The sequence below is a fragment of the Pinus tabuliformis genome, chromosome 9 (genome assembly GCF_031772625.1).
Source record: "Pinus tabuliformis cultivar Carrire ecotype Pingquan chromosome 9, CPIR1, whole genome shotgun sequence".
NCBI lineage: Eukaryota > Viridiplantae > Streptophyta > Pinopsida > Pinales > Pinaceae > Pinus > Pinus tabuliformis.
In genome coordinates this window covers 136,166,471-136,183,413 of record NC_142307.1, presented here as the reverse complement: position 1 = coordinate 136,183,413, position 16,943 = coordinate 136,166,471, and the positions used below count along the sequence as shown (strand labels likewise).

The 16,943-nt window shown below is 40.5% G+C and overlaps 1 protein-coding gene across 1 annotated transcript; it reads left to right on the top strand.

Annotated features, from left to right (window-relative positions):
• The first annotated feature begins 6,207 nt into the window (after positions 1–6,207).
• On the top strand, positions 6,208–10,515 carry LOC149147470 (uncharacterized). Its single transcript, XM_089441845.1, has 2 exons — positions 6,208–8,146; positions 8,612–10,515. Exons 1-2 carry the CDS (start codon positions 6,208–6,210, stop codon positions 10,513–10,515), a joined length of 3,843 nt encoding a protein of 1,280 aa, XP_089297971.1.
• The last annotated feature ends 6,428 nt before the right edge of the window (positions 10,516–16,943 follow it).

Genomic DNA, 16,943 nt, shown 5'->3' with positions numbered 1-16,943 from the left:
AATTTGTTCTTAAATTTCTCCAATTGAGGGATCCAATCTCTGCTATAGGCTCTTTTGAGAAATACAGGGAGGCCTAAGTACTTGAAGGAAGTCCAATTTGAGGAGGCAGTGAAACCAAAGGTTCTGGAAATGGAGTTGAGCAAGCTAGAAGTGGTGTTCTAGCAATAGATATGGCATTTGCCATTGTTTAGACTGCTCCCCGAAACCATACAAAACTCGTCCGGAACTCCTTTGAATCTGGCAGCAACAAGAGCAGAAGCAGCTCCCAATAACAAGGTGTCATCCACAAAGAGGGCATGATTTATGTTTTTAACACCTCTTGCTATGCAAAGCCCAGTGATTTCCTAATCCATCATTTTTTTTTTCTAAATAGAAACTGAGAACAGAGGCTTGAAGAACAAAAAGAAGGGGTGAGAGAGGGCACCCCTGCCTAAGCCCTCTAGTGGCTTTGAAAAAATCAGCAGCTCTGCCATTTACTAATGGAGCAATCCAAGGCTCCGAAATGCAAGCCCAAATCTAGTTTATAAATTGCTCACCAAATCCAAGCTTTTGTAAGACTTTTAGCAAAAAACTATGCTTAACTCTATCAAATGCATTTGCTAAATCAAGTTTGACAACCATACCTTTTTCATTACGACTTAGGCTTGAGTGGATTGCCTCTTGGACCAACATGAAATTGTCCACAATCTGTCTACCTTGAATGAATCCTCCTTGACTTTCCGGTATGATTTTGGGGAGGATGAGCTTCAGTCTATTAGCGATGACTTTGGTAATCAGTTTGTAACCAATATTACAGAGTGAAATCGGGCGAAACCTGTTGAAGGAGTTGGCTCCTTTCTCTTTGGGGATGAGAGCAAGAAAAGCAGAGTTCGTGTTGCCTCCGATTTTCTGGCAGACTTGGGACTTAAGAACCATTTTGTAAAGATCTTTTTCCACAATCGACCAGCAAGTTTGGAGGAATCTGGCTGAGAATCCATCTGGCCCAGGGGCTTTGTCTGGGTCCATAGCAAAGAGGGCATCCTTGACTTCGTTCTTGGTGACTTTAGCTTCAAGAAGATGATTCATTTCAGCAGTAATCAAGGAGGGGACAACGTCCATCATATCAGAGTTTTGGTCCAGATTTATATCTTCACTATACAGGTTTTTAAAGTGAAGGGAGGTTGCTTTTTTGATGCTTGCATTATCCTTGTAAATGATAGTGCCATCTTTGATTTCGGAAATGGAATTGGTACATTTCCTTGCTTGAGCTTGTTTGTGAAAGAAGGAAGAGTTCCTATCTCCTGCTTTAAGCCAAAGACTACGTGACTTAAGTCTCCAGTACTCTTCCTCAGCTAGACAAGCCTTGTGATAGTTTTGTTGGAGCTGGGCTTCTTTATCTAGGATCTCTTTTGTTATGTCGGCTGTTTCAGCTTGGAGATGGTGAATTTCCAGAGTGCGTTGGAAATTTTTCCTTTCAATGGCTGGATTGGGCAGAGATTTAGCCCAGCTTTTCAAAGCCCTTTTCACTCTTCTGAGCTTCTCCTCCCAGATGAAAAAGGGGGAGCCTTTGACCGGCTGCATCCAAATGCCCTTGACTAGTTGCATGTAGTCTGATTCCTTAGCCCAGAGTGGGCTAAATCTGAAGGGAATTGGTCCGAGGTCAAGCTGAAACACCAGTTCCAGCTTGATGGGTTTATGATCAGAAGTACTGCATGGGAGAATGTGAACTCTAGCCTCTAATCCAAGCAGAAGAAAAGAGCTTTGGAGAAAGAATTTGTCCAACCTGGCAGCAATGTGGCCAGGTCCAATTCTTTTATTAGTCCAAGTGTACTTACCAGAGATTGGCTTGATGTCCAGCAGGTCCCAGTCCTGCATAAGGTCCTCTGCCCATTCCCTTGTCGGATCTCAAACTATGCTGCCTCCTCTTTTGTCTGCTGATAAGAGAGTGAGGTTTAGATCTCCTGCAATGATAATATTCTCAAGATTGATGAGGTCTGCTTGGCTTCTTATGGATTCCCAACAAGCCTTTTTTCCCCAGCATTCACAGGGACATACACATTGAAGAGACTAATAATCTCTTTTGAATCTAAGTGCTGCAATTTTAAGAACAGCCAGTGAATGTTGAAGTTCTCAGAAATGACTGTGAATTTGCTAGCGTTCCAGAGAGTGCCCAGCCCCCCGAAAGCCCCTTAGGCTGAGATTGCTTTTGCCTCACATTTGTTCCAGAGTTTCTTACTTGCCTAAAGGAAGACAGAGTCTTCCAGTTTGGTCTCCTGGATGAGGAGTATGTCAGGAGCTTCTGTTCTTATTAAACTTCTGATGGCTTCTTCTTTGGTTCTGCTCCCCATACCTCTACAGTTCCAGGAGACAATCTTCATCATTTGTATTTTTGGTTGGCTCCCTTGGAGCCTTGGGGCTGGTTTCTCACCATCTTTGGTTTTGATGCTAATAGCTTCTCAAGGGTTGGTTGGCTGCCTTGGAGCTTATCTTTGAAAGTTTCTTGCTCTCTTTTTTCCCGATCTGTTTTGCAGCCTCTTGTGGATCTCCTTATTGAAGCTTGGGATTCTCCTATTTCACCTTCTTCCTCCGAGCCATCAGATTCTTGCTCAACTTCCTCAACTTCGACAATGTTTCCTTTGGAACTCTCAGCAAGACTTACCCCCTTAGGAGAAGAGGGTGAACCTTTAGCGGGGAGGTTGATTTTTGATTGTCTGCTTCATGTGTTTCCTCTATGTGCGAGCTTAGAGGGGCAAATTTATTTTCTTGGTCCATTCTGGGAGGGGGTTGCTGAGGAGGGCACTGCTGGGGACCTCTTCTGTTTGGACCAACCTACTTTTGGCTTTTCCTGGCGCACTTGACCTGGCTCCAACCTTCTTCTTTACCCTTATCTAGTTCAGCATTGGATGGACATCCTCTAGCGAAGTGACCGTAGACATGGCATTTTCGGCATTTGAAAGGCAACTGCTCGTAGTCTAGCTTCTGCAAGTGAGTCTAGCTTCCTACTTTGATATTGATGGCTTCCGGAAGACCCACCTCTAGATCTACTTCTACGCAGATTCGAGCACAGTCATATTGATCTTTGTTGTTTGCCCGATCTATGAATTTCCCAAGGGCGTTGCCAATGTGCTTCAACGAGTCCCAGTTCCAACAATGCACTGGGAGGTTTGGGAGTCTGACCCACACCGGGACAGCCGTGGGAACATCGACTGTAGGGTCGAAATCCGGTGTCCATCTGTTGAGATAAAGGCCCTGAGGACCCATGAAATAGGGGCCATTCTGGAAGATCAGATCCTTGTCGTCCTTTGAGGTGAATTCGAAGAGGAAAAACCATCTTCCTAAGAAGTAAGAAGTGACGCTATTCTTGATCAGAGGAGCCCAGTTCCTGTTGACCCAGTTCTTGGTGGACTTAGGAGAGGGCCATAGACCGGTGAACTGGCCAACAAGGGCCCGCTCAGCTAAGGGGAGGGTGACTTGAATTGGGGTCTCTGGTAGTAGGGAGATTTCAGGAATGTTTTTGAGCCTCTTAACAAACTTGGCTACTTCACTCTTTTTCTTCTGCGGCAAGCCGTCCAAGAGCCGAGAGAAGGCTTCGGAAGATGAAGGCAGAGGGTGGGGGGGAGGGCCTGCCTGGGGTGAGCTCGGGACCTCCATGGGAGTAACCCAACTTAGTAGCCCCTCCCAACAGCAAACAAAGAATCACAGACTCTCAAAAGGTGAAGCTTAGGAACGACGCAGTGGGGCAGGGGGCCTAAAGCCGTGGGCCGCAAGGCAGAGGGATCTAGGGCACAGAGGGGTCGAAGCGCAGGCAGAAGGCTAGGGCTTCATGGCAACGCTCTAGGTCTTGAATCGATGGCGAGAACCTAAGGTCAGTAAATTTTTTATATTTAGTCAGTTAATCATATTTGTTAAGGAGTTGTCTTTAGTGCTATTTTTTGGAAGCTTTTCCAGTGGATTTATTTCCCGTAGATTTAGTGTATATATGTTAATATAAATAATATTAGTTAATCATATTTGTTAAGGAGTTGTGTTTAGTGCTATTTTTTTGAAGCTTTTCTGGTGGACTTATTTCCCGTGGATTTCTCTAAAATCCGGTCGGAATTCATTGAAATCACAATATTGATGGGTAAATTGTGCACAATAGAAGTGCCCTAGGAGTTTTTCATGTTGCTGAATCCATATATACAATCAAAAAACTAGTTTAATTAATACAAATCAAGATTTCACCTCAAATTTTTTCCACCGGATTTCGGCAATGGAAACTCCAAAAAGTCGTATTATAGACAACTCCATTTCTTAATACAATATTTTATTAGTTGTTTTATTTTTGTGATAAATTATTTGAGGCATAGATATTGCTAATGAAAACATGATATTGGCGAGAGTGAATAATACAACAAAGAGCATTCGAAGAGAGAACGGTGGTCGACTGAGCTAGGGTTTATGCAAAACAACGCGTGATACAGGGCTGGAAAATCACAGTTTCAGACTGGCAGCATTGTTTCGAAAGGGGCAATTGCTGTCGGACTGGATGGGAGCAGAGGGGTCCAGTGGGACCCCAACCTTTAAGCAGGTTATCCTGCAGAAACAGCTACAGAAAATGAAAGAAGGAGTCAGAATAGAGGGAATGAACAACAAGTTGCAGAATAGCAGAAGAAACAAGGAAAAGACACCAATAATGTCTGACAAGACAGAAAACACCTCAGAAGTCAGAACTGAAGAGAAACAGAACCAAAAAGATACAAGAGACAAAACGGCCGCAAAGATCCCACCCTCAGAAAATGAGGAGGAACGACCAAGAGAGGACAAAGAGCCAAATAACAACAGCGAGGCTCAGCCGGAGAAGGAAGGGGAATCCAGCGCGCGTCCCAACAGGACCCCCATGACCAGTAATGCCTGCAAGCCCAAGAAAAAAGACAACCTGCGGGTGACAATTATTGACCCTGAAATCCAGGCCTATAGGGAGCACATGGCTGAACATGCCATCATCTGCAAGTTTATGGGAATCTGGCCGTCTGAAAGGACTCTGTGCCAATGGATAAGACAGCAGTGGAAGCCAAAAGGAGATGTGCAGTTGCACCTAGGAGCTAAAGGATTTTTCACAGTAGTCTTTACAAGTCTAGAAGACAAAGACAGAGTTTTCGAAGGTGGCCCTTACTTTCTAGCAGCAGCAGGCTTATACATGAGACCTTGGAAGCCAAACTTTGTCCCAGAAAAGGAATCTTTCACTCAGGTGCCGGTTTGGATCAGACTCTTCTCTCTCCCAATAGACTATTGGGGATTGAATGCCTTAAAGCAAATAGGTGATAAGCTGGGAACCTTTGTTAAAGCATCGGAGGCAACCATGCAGAAAAGATATACCTCCTACGCTAGAATATGTGTAGAACTGGATGTATCTGGCGCACTACATGAAGGGTTATGGCTCGAATACAGGGATGAGGAATACTTTCAGGCTTTAGACTATGAGCAGATACCTTTCAGATGCAGGAAATGCCACGAGCATGGGCATCTGATAAGGGATTGTCCACTGAACAAAAAGGAGGCGGCAGACGAGAAAATACAAAACCACACAGACAAGAACAACTTCATAAAACCAAAGAACAGGCAGCGTGCCAACAGAAGAAGGATTAATAAAGGTAGCACAGAAAGAAATCACTTCAGTAACCCCTTTGAGATCCTAGATCTGGAGACTGACTCGGAGGAAAAGCAAAACACACCTCATGTGGTGGCAGGGCAAGAAGAACAGGAGGAACCGATAAGGAAAGGAACTACGGAAGGAGAATCAAACGGTGAAATCCATATGCAGGATAGAACAACAGAAACGGAAGAAGAAACAGAGATGTTAACAAGTGAAGCGGGAAGTGAAGACCTAGACCGGGAGCTGGAAGAAACCCTAGCCATGGAAGGAATGGACCTCACGGCGATTGTAGAAAGCTGGAAAGCCAAAGGGATTGAGGCAGTACCGGAGGAAGAAATCAGGAAGGTCAATGACCTCTTCATTGCACGGCAGAATGCAGAAATAGAGAAACAGAAAAAGAAGTTAGGCATCTTCAAAGGAAACAGCCCAAACTATAAAGCAATCCTGGGAAGAGCCTCTGCTTCGAGGCACAAACGCCGTAGAGGTCGCAAGACAAGCAGAGAACATCTGCAGGAGCTTGGGGAGATTCTGTACAACGCAGGTATGATCAGACAGCTAAGTGATTACCCGTCCTTCCAAAAACCTGTTTAAACATGAAGATTGTATCATGGAACGCAAGGGGGATCAATAGCCAGGCTAAACAGAGGATTCTAAAGAGGCAGATGCAGAAGTACAACCCGAACATTATGTTTCTTCAAGAAACCAAATGTAATAAAGTTATCATAGATCGCCTACGAGTTAAGCTAGGAAGATTCATGGAGGTCCTAGAGATAGAAAGCCAAGGGCGAGAAGGAGGCTTAGCTACGTTCTGGGACACAAGGAAGTACCAGGTTCTAACAGCTGAAGCAAGCAAAAATTACCTAGCTCTGGAACTGCAACCCACAGGTAATTCTACATCTTTTTTATGCATCAATGTCTATAGTCCCCAGAAGTCAGAAGACAAGATTAATTTCCTAGCGTCCTTATCCAATTTTATAGACAGACACCCTGATGCTAAATATATATTGGGGGGAGATTTCAACATGATAACCTCCCTCCTGGAGAAAAAGGGAGGCCTCAGAAAACTAAACAGGGACGCGGAGGTTTTCATAAATTTCATAGATAGTGCAAGAATGATAGATGTTTACCCTAAGAGTGGGAAATTTACTTGGAACAACAGAAGGGGGGGTGAAAGGCTAATATCATCCAGACTAGATCGTTTCTTAGTCTCGGAAAGCATAATCTTAGATGGAACGGTAGTGGAGTCGAACATCCTCCCTAGTGGTGGTTCGGACCACTGGCCGATCTCACTTGCTGTGGAGCTTCAGGGCACCCCCAGGAACAAACCCTTTAGGTTCGAAAAATTCTGGATAGAACACCCCAACTTCCTTTCAATGGTGGAAAAATGGTGGTCAGAACCATTAGATATTGAAGGCTCCAAAATGTTCAATCTTCAAAAGAAATTAAAAAACATCAAAATGAGGTTAAAGGACTGGAACAGAAAAGTTTTCGGAAATATCTTTCAGGAAAAAATTATCATCGAAAACAAGCTGGAACAAATTCACAAAGACGGTGCGGCAGGATGCAGAAGAGAAGAAACCTATGAACTAGAAAAAGAGCTCACTCAACAATGGCACAATAGATGCAAGCAGGAAGAATCGCTATGGAAGCAGAAATCAAGAATCCTTTGGCTGAAGGAAGGGGAGCAAAATACTAAGTTCTTCCATAGATCAGCCATGGACTACAGAAGTGCCAACAAAATCCTAGAACTAAAAAACAGTGAGGGAGAAATCCTTAGAAATCATAACGAGATATCAGTAGCCCTTTCGGATCACTTTAGAAGCATAGCGCAAGAACCAGGAACAAACAGAGAGGAGGCCATCAAAGAAGTTACCAATAATATACCTAAATCCATCACAGAGGATCAGAACTGGGCCCTAAGAAGAACAATCACTATGGAAGAGGTCGAGGAGGCAGTGAGAAGTATGCCAAGCGACAAAGCTCCTGGACCGGATGGATTCACCATCAATTTCTACAAAGCATGCTGGGACATTGTAAAGCAAGACATATGGGAGATAGTGGAAGACTCAAGAAGATCCAAAACGATCCTAAAATCTCTAAACTCAACTTTCATTGCTCTTATACCCAAAGTGGAGGAAGCTAACACACCAGAAAAATTCAGACCCATTGCCCTTTGCAATGTCATCTACAAGATCATTTCTAAGGTCATAGCCAACAGATTGAAGGCGATTCTCCCTGGCATTATTTCGCCAGAACAGTCTGGCTACGTGGAAGGAAGACAAATTCTAGACAATATTTTGATGGCACAAGAGATGATTCACTCTCTTCATTCGCGGAAAGAAGCCGGAATGCTCATGCAGTTAGATCTTTCCAAAGCTTATGATAAGGTAAGCTGGTCGTATCTGGAAGCAGTTTTAGAAGCTTTTGGTTTCAGTAAACAGTGGATCAAATGGGTTTTAGCCCTAATAAGATCACCTAGATATTCTATCCTTGTGAATGGCGCCCCTTCCGCTCCCTTCAGCCCCACCAGAGGTATCAGGCAGGGTGATCCCCTTTCCCCCTTCTTGTTTGTCATACTAATGGAGGGCCTAGGCAGGCTGATATCCAAGAGAAAAGCAGAGGGTCACATCAGAGGGCTGCAACCCATCAGATCCATTCCGGCCACAACTCATCAATAGTTTGTGGATGATACCATGTTACATGGTACTCCGTCAGTCAAAGAAGCTTTAGCTTACAAGGACATTCTTAATCTGTTTAGCAAAGCCTCGGGAATGGAGATCAATTTCTCCAAGTCTACTATTTTCTTCTTCAATACTCACCGAGCTATCCAATCTCATCTGTCTCGACTTCTAGGGTTCAAAATTGGCACCTTACCTTCAAGATATCTTGGTGCCCCTTTAACTCTAAAACCTTGGCAAAAGGTTCACTGGGAGAAAGTCTTAGCAAATATGGAAAGAAAGTGTAAACACTGGACTAACAGAGCTTTGAATTTTGCAGGTAGATTAATACTAACAAAAGCGGTATTGCAGGCTATCCCTCAGTATTTGCTATCCATTCTTCCTGCTCCCAAAGGAATCTTAAATCAAATGAGAATCATCCAGCGATCTTTTTTATGGAGCGGTAACAGTGAAAAGAAAAAGTGGTCTTTAGTAGCTTGGCAGAAACTGTGTAAACCTAAGGACAGAGGGGGACTAAATTTGGTTGATCCTTCAGTAGTTAATAGAATTTGCGGGGGCAAAATTTGGTGGAAGTGGGTATCAGAAACAAGCCTCCCTTGGGCCACTCATTGGAAGGAAAAGTATATGCCGAACAGCACTACTCAAGAACTCATAAGAATGCAGGAAGCTCCTAACGGTTCGCCAATATGGAACCATGCCAGAGACAATAGAAGTATTGTTCAGGACTATAGCTTCTGGGAGATACGAAATGGAAATCAGGCATTCTTCTGGGAGGATGCCTGGCAACAGGCCCCGAAACTGGACACCCCTCAACTGCTTCCCGTGAAGATTAGCAATCAAAATGAGGGCAAACTCAAAGTCAACCAATACTGGAACCCAACCAGTGAAGACCCGGTTTGGAGGGAATGGACAGTTTTCAACTCAACCCACAACGAGGATATGCGGGAAAGCATTCAAGATTTAAATCAACAGATCCTCAAAAGAAAAATCCGAATTGCTGATGAAAATGATAAGCTCAGATGGGGACCGAAAGGCAACGGGGACTTCACTTTGAAGGAAGCCAGGAGCATCATAGAGAGGGAAGAGCAGCCTAATCTAATGCCCTGGACGGAAAAAGTATGGGACAATCTTCAATGGCCAAAAGTTAGAACGTTCTTATGGCTTCTCATGCAGAAGAAAACTCTGACATGGGAAAACTTAATGAAAAAGGGGTTCAGGGGACCTTCCAGATGTCCTATGTGCAGGGAGGAAGCAGAAACAATGAATCATCTTTTTAATTCCTGTGAATGGGCTTCCCGGCTGTGGCAATGGATGGAAGAAGTACTTGGGGCTTCGGATCGGAACAGAGATTCCATTCAAGATACTATCATCAACTGGAGGAGAAATTTTTCTAAAATTCGAAGAGTTGAAAGTATATGGAAGTGCGCCCCAGGCTTTATTCTATGGACAATATGGAAAGAGCGCAATCGTAGAATCTTTCAGGAGGAAGTCAGAAACATAGAATATGCAAAAGAGTCTATCACTATTAACATTAAACAGCTCATACAAACAAAATGCAAAATAGAATTGAATGAACAACCTTCGGATCAGGACTTACGAATATTGAAAAGCTTTCAACTGGACGCTTCCAGCAATCAACCATCCGGGGGAAACAGGACTCAACCTTTATCGCAATACCTTAGTTGGCAGTGCCCGCCAGAAGGAGGCCTCAAATTGAATTTTGATGGGGCTTCGAGGGGCAATCCAGGCATAGCAGGGATTGGAGGTGTTATTCGAAATCAGGATGGGGACATAGTTCATGTCTATTGCAGAGCTCTCGGCGAAAGCACTAACAATGAAGCAGAGTTTGCGGCGCTTGAGCAAGGCTTGAAAATTCTTAGAACCACCCGACATGGGAGTGTCATTGTTGAGGGGGATTCCTCTTTGGCTATCACAGCGGCTAAACGCTTACAAGCAGGAACGAGAGCCAGTAAAGCCACCAAACATTGGAGGCTAGCTAAGGCTACTGAAAGCATAGCGGAGCTGATAGCGGAAATGAGAGGTATGGTGTTTCAGACAGTCAGAAGAAAGGCAAACGGGGTGGCAGATTTCTTGGCAAACCATGGTATTGACAACCCGAACGAGATTTTAGACAGCTGTTGGCAGGAGGTTAATTGCCCCAACATCAAAGTGACATGTGCACAATTGGCGGAAAAGGATTTAACCCAAGCCGATCACACCTAACCGGTGAAGGTCTCGGTTCAAATTACCGGGTTGTTGAAGACACCGGTAAAAGAAGCAATAATTACCAAGGTAATGGAATGATAGGACGTCACCGAAGGTGGAATTCATGGCGGCGGCAGGCCTGCCAGACGAAAGATCATAACAGATCGAGCTATAGGTTTTGTAGCGTCAGCAGCATAAAAAATAAGACACATGGAAAGGTTCCGTATAGGGTAGCATCAATAACATTTATGGTGACATCAAAAGAGGCGGGTTGGCTCGAGATTTTGCACAGGACGGCCAGACATGCAGGCAAACAGGTTTTTTCAAACACCAATATTCACCACAGCAACAGATCAAACGTACAGGACACTTGGCATATTTTTACTTGGATTATGAGCAGCCACCTTCGAGCCAATTCGATTGGTGACGGCCTGGCGTGTGCGAGCCTCACACAAATTTATTTCATCAGTACTCCCACTACCAGCGGGATTAAGCCCTTCCACAGGGGAATTCACCAGGGAAAACACTATAAATCCGAGGGCAGACACTCTGTTCTGTCCATATTCCCACATTATAGTGTCGAGCACGCATCTTGTAGCGGCAACTGCATTAGCTGGGAGAGGTATAGAGAGTCTGTTATGGATCCGGGAAGTTGCCGGTGTGCTGCTGCCAATCAGGACCTTCAAGAGGCGAAGAGAAGCTATGAAACCCGCACGGCTGCTAAGAACAAACGAAAAATGGCTGATCTGGAAGCCAAGGTGAAGCTGCAGGAACAGGGGCGCACGGAGGAGGCGATTGCAGAGGAGGTGGATTGGATGAAGGATCCGGGCACCCCCTCGAAGAGGGCAACTCAGTTTATCAGAACTAAAGCAGAGAGCTGGCGAACCAAGACTCTCATCGCCAAAGCTCTGGAATCGCTTGAGAAAGAAAAGCAGCATATCGTGAATGAGGTGAACCTCACGGAGGCTCAAATGGCAAAAATAATCGACTACAACAAAGCTCTGGACAGCCGAATTACTACTGTGCATGAGGCTGTTCAAACAGTCAATAGGAAGCTGACTCTGCTCATCAGGATCCTGAGGGATACTGTAAACACAACTCAAGTAACTCCGCAGCAGGCCACCGCCGAGGCGCAGGAGCATGAACCAATCGAAGCACTGCAGGCAAGGGTGGACAAATGTGTTCGGGAGATGGGTCTGGATACCATCAGTCATATGGGAAAGTTTATCTAGGGTAGTCTCTTTTGCTGCTGCCTTCGTCGTTTGCTATGTTTCGTTCTCACTCTCTCTGTGTTAATGTAATGGACTGTAATGTTTTGGCAGTCCCGGTTATAGTTACAAGTCTAGCTCGGGCCACCCTGCGCGGTGTGCATTTTGAACTTTCTTTTTGAATCCTCTGAGCAGGTGTCTAATGATGATATACTGTAATCCCTGCTTCTTATCTGCTTCGGCGGATTTTTTTGTACTATATTTTGTTATATAATATAAACTTCTGACTTACACAAAAAGATAAATTATTTGACTTTATTATTTTTTAGTTTAATTAAGCTATATTTAAGCTAAGCTACAGGTACTAGCTACTATGTAACCTTTGTTTTATATTTGATTAAGAAAGTGTTTTATGATTTTATGATAAGAATTTGGTTTTTTTAATAACTTAAATGTTTTTTATTATTAATTTGTCAGAATATTATTATAAGTTTTTTTTTTTTTTTTTTTTCAATTTTGTTGTTCAATATTTTATGTCCAATATTTATCTTAATATTGTTGCTATAGTTATAAGAGATAGAGACCATGTTACTATACTTGTTGCTAGAAACTCCAAAAAGTCACATTATAGACAACTCCATTTCTTAATACAATATTTTATTAGTTGTTTGATTTTTGTGATAAATTCTTTGACTTTATTATTTTTAGTTTAATTAAGTTATATTTAAGCTAAGCTACAAGTACTAGCTACTATGTGACCTTTGTTTTATATTTGATTGAGAAAGTGTTTTACGATTTTATGATAAGAATTTGTTTTTTTTTAATAACTTAATATTTTTTTATTATTAATTTGTCAAAATATTATTATTTTTTTTTGTTTGTTTCAATTTTGTTGTTCAATATTTTATGTCCAATATTTATCTTAATACTTGTTGCTATAGTTATAAGAGATAGAGACCATGTACATCAAACAAAATTATATTCTAAAATATGGAATCTTGTTTATAAGGGAAATTAGGATTTGGCAGATATCCAAGATAAGACTTGAATTGCCTTTGATGGGAAACTAGGTCTACAATATTTCTAACTCATACAACCATAAAATTAACGAGACTAAAAGTTAAAACGAGAAAGCAAATCATGAGGTCATAGTGTTTCAAGGTGCTCTACCTCATTAAAGAGGTTTATGTGAGACTCTTTGGAGGTTTTTCCTCTCAAGAAACCTGTTTTGCCTCTCAAGTGTCTCCAACCTTGTAGTGATGCAATTCCTCTTCTCTTCTTGAAATGATAACACTTGAGCAACAAAGCCATTTCTATGCCAATATTATTCTCTGGTTCATTGAAATTTTGTGCCCTAGGTGTGCGAGGTCCCAGGGTCCTTGAAATTTTTTTGCAATTTCAACCTCCATTTGGCCTTTCTCAATCATTTTCCTCGCAACCCTGGTCCTCTGTTCGAGCTCCCAGATGAAATAATATTGTTTCAAGGAAGTAGATATGTGGAACGCATTAGCTGAAGCCTTTACATCCCTCTTTGCCTTAGTATTATAGTGATCATTAAACTGTCGTGGATATTCCACTGGACAGTTCGTCACAACAAATATGATAATAATATATTAAAATACTGAAATTTTACATTATTACAGTTTTATTAAACTTTAAGATATGTAGATTTAATTGTAATTAGTGCATGCATGTGAATATATATTATGTAGAAAATTATCGAACGACAAAATAAGCTCACACACACACATAAGACACAAGATTTGCTCTCTGGGAAACCCTTTCGGGAGAAAACCCATTTGGAAGGTGAGGTTGTTTCGCTCTTTTTCTGTCTGGAAATATGGTTGCAGGTACAAAGAAGTAATGCATGTGACCTGTGGGTTGCTACAATGTACAAATCCCCTTTGTGTGCTCTACCTCCTATCTCTCCTGGCTATCTTTGCTCAACTATGGAACAAAATGATATCGAAAGAATGGAATGCCTCTTCCTCCTAGTGGCCCGGTTATAACCCATATTGATAGCCTACTAGTGGTTAATTTTGACTACATCAACTCTTAACTAGAGTTACAATATAGACTATTCTAGAGTCTTTTACATCACAAACACGTGTCTAGCCTATTTTCCATGAATAATGGGGGCTGATGTAACCTCCTCCTGAACTATATGTGTGAAAACAATAAGGTCAACTTCTGAGTGACATAACTTTTGCATACAGACTCTGGTTGACGCACTTCTTACAATGCTGGAAAGATCTCTATTTGTAGAATAACATGAAAAGGTGTTGTTCTAGAGCGAGAAAGTTTTACCCCCAAAAAACATTGTTTTATGCCTCAAAAAGCTCTCAGAAGGGTTCATACCTCGTTTCGCCTAACTAAGTCCCATCGGTAAAATGGTCCTATGAACTGATTCCTTCACTTTTTTCCACTCCAAATGCATTGAGATGGATGAAAAAAAATATAATGATCCAATTCAGATCATGTAGGGCAACCTGGCCATGGCCCCTTTCCCCTTATTACTGCAACATCCTATGCTTGCGATAAGAGTAACCCATTACGACTACTACTCTGGCAGTAATCCCACCAAATGGCAGTCCACATAGCCACAAAGAAAACAAGCAAACTGAAATGCAGAGCACAAATAACTTGAAGGGAAGTTACCATATATAGTGCCCTCTTTGATGACAACATTTCTAAAAATCTGATGCATAATTGCTAACTTAGGATTGACCTTTTGCAGGCGAGGCTTTAATTGGCCAAATTTCCTCATTATTTCTCTTAGCAATTGTGCGGGCCTTATCCTACAAACTCCCTCAAGGTGACTGCTTCAACGGTACCTTGTATGTGGTGGATTGAGTGGTAAGGACTAGTGCAATGGTTTAGCTTGTGATAATGGCCACACACTTCCATAATTATTTTTGACATGTTTAGGAGGGATTGTGCATAGCTTCATGCCAACTCTCCCCCCTCCTACTGATGTTGGACCCATGTAGGGTGATTTTATGTTAAGTTATAAGAAAGTCATGTTGTCATTTTAAAAATATTTATATTTAAAAATATTTACTATTTTAAATTAGTTAAGAAAAATGATTTATAATATTATGATAAGTTATAAGAAAGTTATGCAGTTTATTAATATAATGATTATTTGATTAAGTGGTAAGTATATTAGCATATTCATCCTTTTGCTGTTTGGACTATGTGTTATGTGATATAAAATAAAATTATTTGTAAGTGAATATACTTAAATGTTTTCTTAAAAGTTTTCATTAAAATATGTTAGATAGGTATTCGTGCGAACAAGATATCGTGAAAACACCACTTTTACCCTAAATCCAATCATTCATATTTTTATTCTTTTATTTATTTATTTATTTTTATTTTTGTATTAAGAGAACCGGTAGACTTGTCATCCGTTATCAAGGAGGCTTGGGTTTAAGTATGAGGGATTGCCTTATACTATTGAGCCTAACATAACTGCAAACAAGCATGCTAGACAGGTTAACCAAGTTTTGAACTTCAATGACAACCCAATATTCATCAATGCCCCACCCATTAAAGGTTTTTTCTTTTTGACAGTAATGACCCAATAATTAAGCAAGAGTCGAGACGTCTCGTATTGACAATGGAAGGAGTGAAAACTTATTGAGGCTGCCTATTCCTTGAGCCTAATCAATACAAGCTAAGCATGCCATTTTAGGGAATATAACCTAGGTGGTGAGGGAGTTAACAACTCACCTCAAACACTCTGTCTTTTAAGTAAAGGTTTACAAAACCTCTTCAACCCTATTCCTACTTTCAAATTATGTGAAAAATAAATTTTAATAGTCGATGTTTAAAAAAAATTAGTGTTCTCTTTTCATCCTCACTCGCATATTTACACAACCTTACCATTTAGAAGCAAAATTATATAAACATGATGATATGAATGTGGAGGGAAACTTCCTTTCTATCCAATATTTCACTAATTTAAAGAAAAAGCCTTCACCACCCTCTTTTTAATTCATTTTAATATTTGCAGCTTCATTTCTACCTTATTGTTACAAATATTAAATTGTCCAAACATGAACATGAAAAAAGAAGAAGGAATTTTATAAAGTAAAAAAGAAAAATTCATTTTCATTTTTTAAATTTTAATAAAAAATAATTTTATATTTAAGACTTTTGTGATCCATAAATGTAGATACAAGTCTTTCTGATTAATCACATCATTCGGATTTGATCCTGAACATGAACACACTGCTAACATTAGGCACAATCGCTCCCGCACATCAGCCCTTACCGAACATGCAGAGAAATCAAAACACCATGTCTGCATAGAAGAATCCAAAGCCATTGCTAGGGTTGATCATCATTGTTAGGGTTGGTCATTTCCACCACAGGAAACTCACGGAAGCTATTGAGATTGAAAGGCATGCCAGAAACCTTAATAGGGATGATGGTTGGAAATTGAGTAAGAGCTGGATTCCGTCTCTCTCTTCATGACTCTTCCTCCCTCTCCTCTCCTCTCTCCTCTTTATTCTTTCTGATTCTCTTTTATCTTCTTCTAGTTTTATCCCCTTATATCCTTATTAATTTTCTTTAACTTCATATGTTTAGCTTGGTAAGTATATTTCTGAGCAAAATGGCTAACAAACTAAAATTTGTTTGCACTTAATAATTCAACTTGACTTTTAATATTTTTCTGATAAACCTTTAGAATTATTCCTTGCTATCCTCTTATTCAGGGGAGATAAGCTATCCTCTAACAAATAATGGTCATATTAAAGTGATAGTATTAATAAATATTCTTATTATAGAAATTGATAATATTAATAAATTATCATATAATGAAATAAAATATTTTTATTATCCCTGACAATATATTATATTTTATTTAATAGGAATAAGTCAACCTCTCACAAATAATATTATACAAATTAATGATTTTAGATAATATTATTATATTAATTAATTAATTTATAATATCGAAATAAAATATTTAATTATTACATCACAGCAAGTTTTTAACTAAATATTAAATAATTTACTATGTGATTTCTTAAAAAAAACTTTATTTGATAAATAATAAATAACTTATATGAAATCTCATTGTCTCTTATTCTTAAATTAGTATATTAATAAATATTCTTATTATAAAAATTGATAATATTAAATATTATTAATAATAATGAAATAAAATATTTTTATTACCTCTAAATTAAGTTTTAATCAAATATATTTTATTTAATATGAATAAAT

Coding starts and splice junctions, on each gene's coding strand:
- LOC149147470 (XM_089441845.1), top strand. CDS start 6,208: ATGAAGATTGTATCATGGAACGCAAGGGGGATCAATAGCCAGGCTAAA. Junction 8,147..8,611: donor TCCCTTCAGCCCCACCAGAG/GTATCAGGCAGG, acceptor TGAATTTTGCAG/GTAGATTAATACTAACAAAA.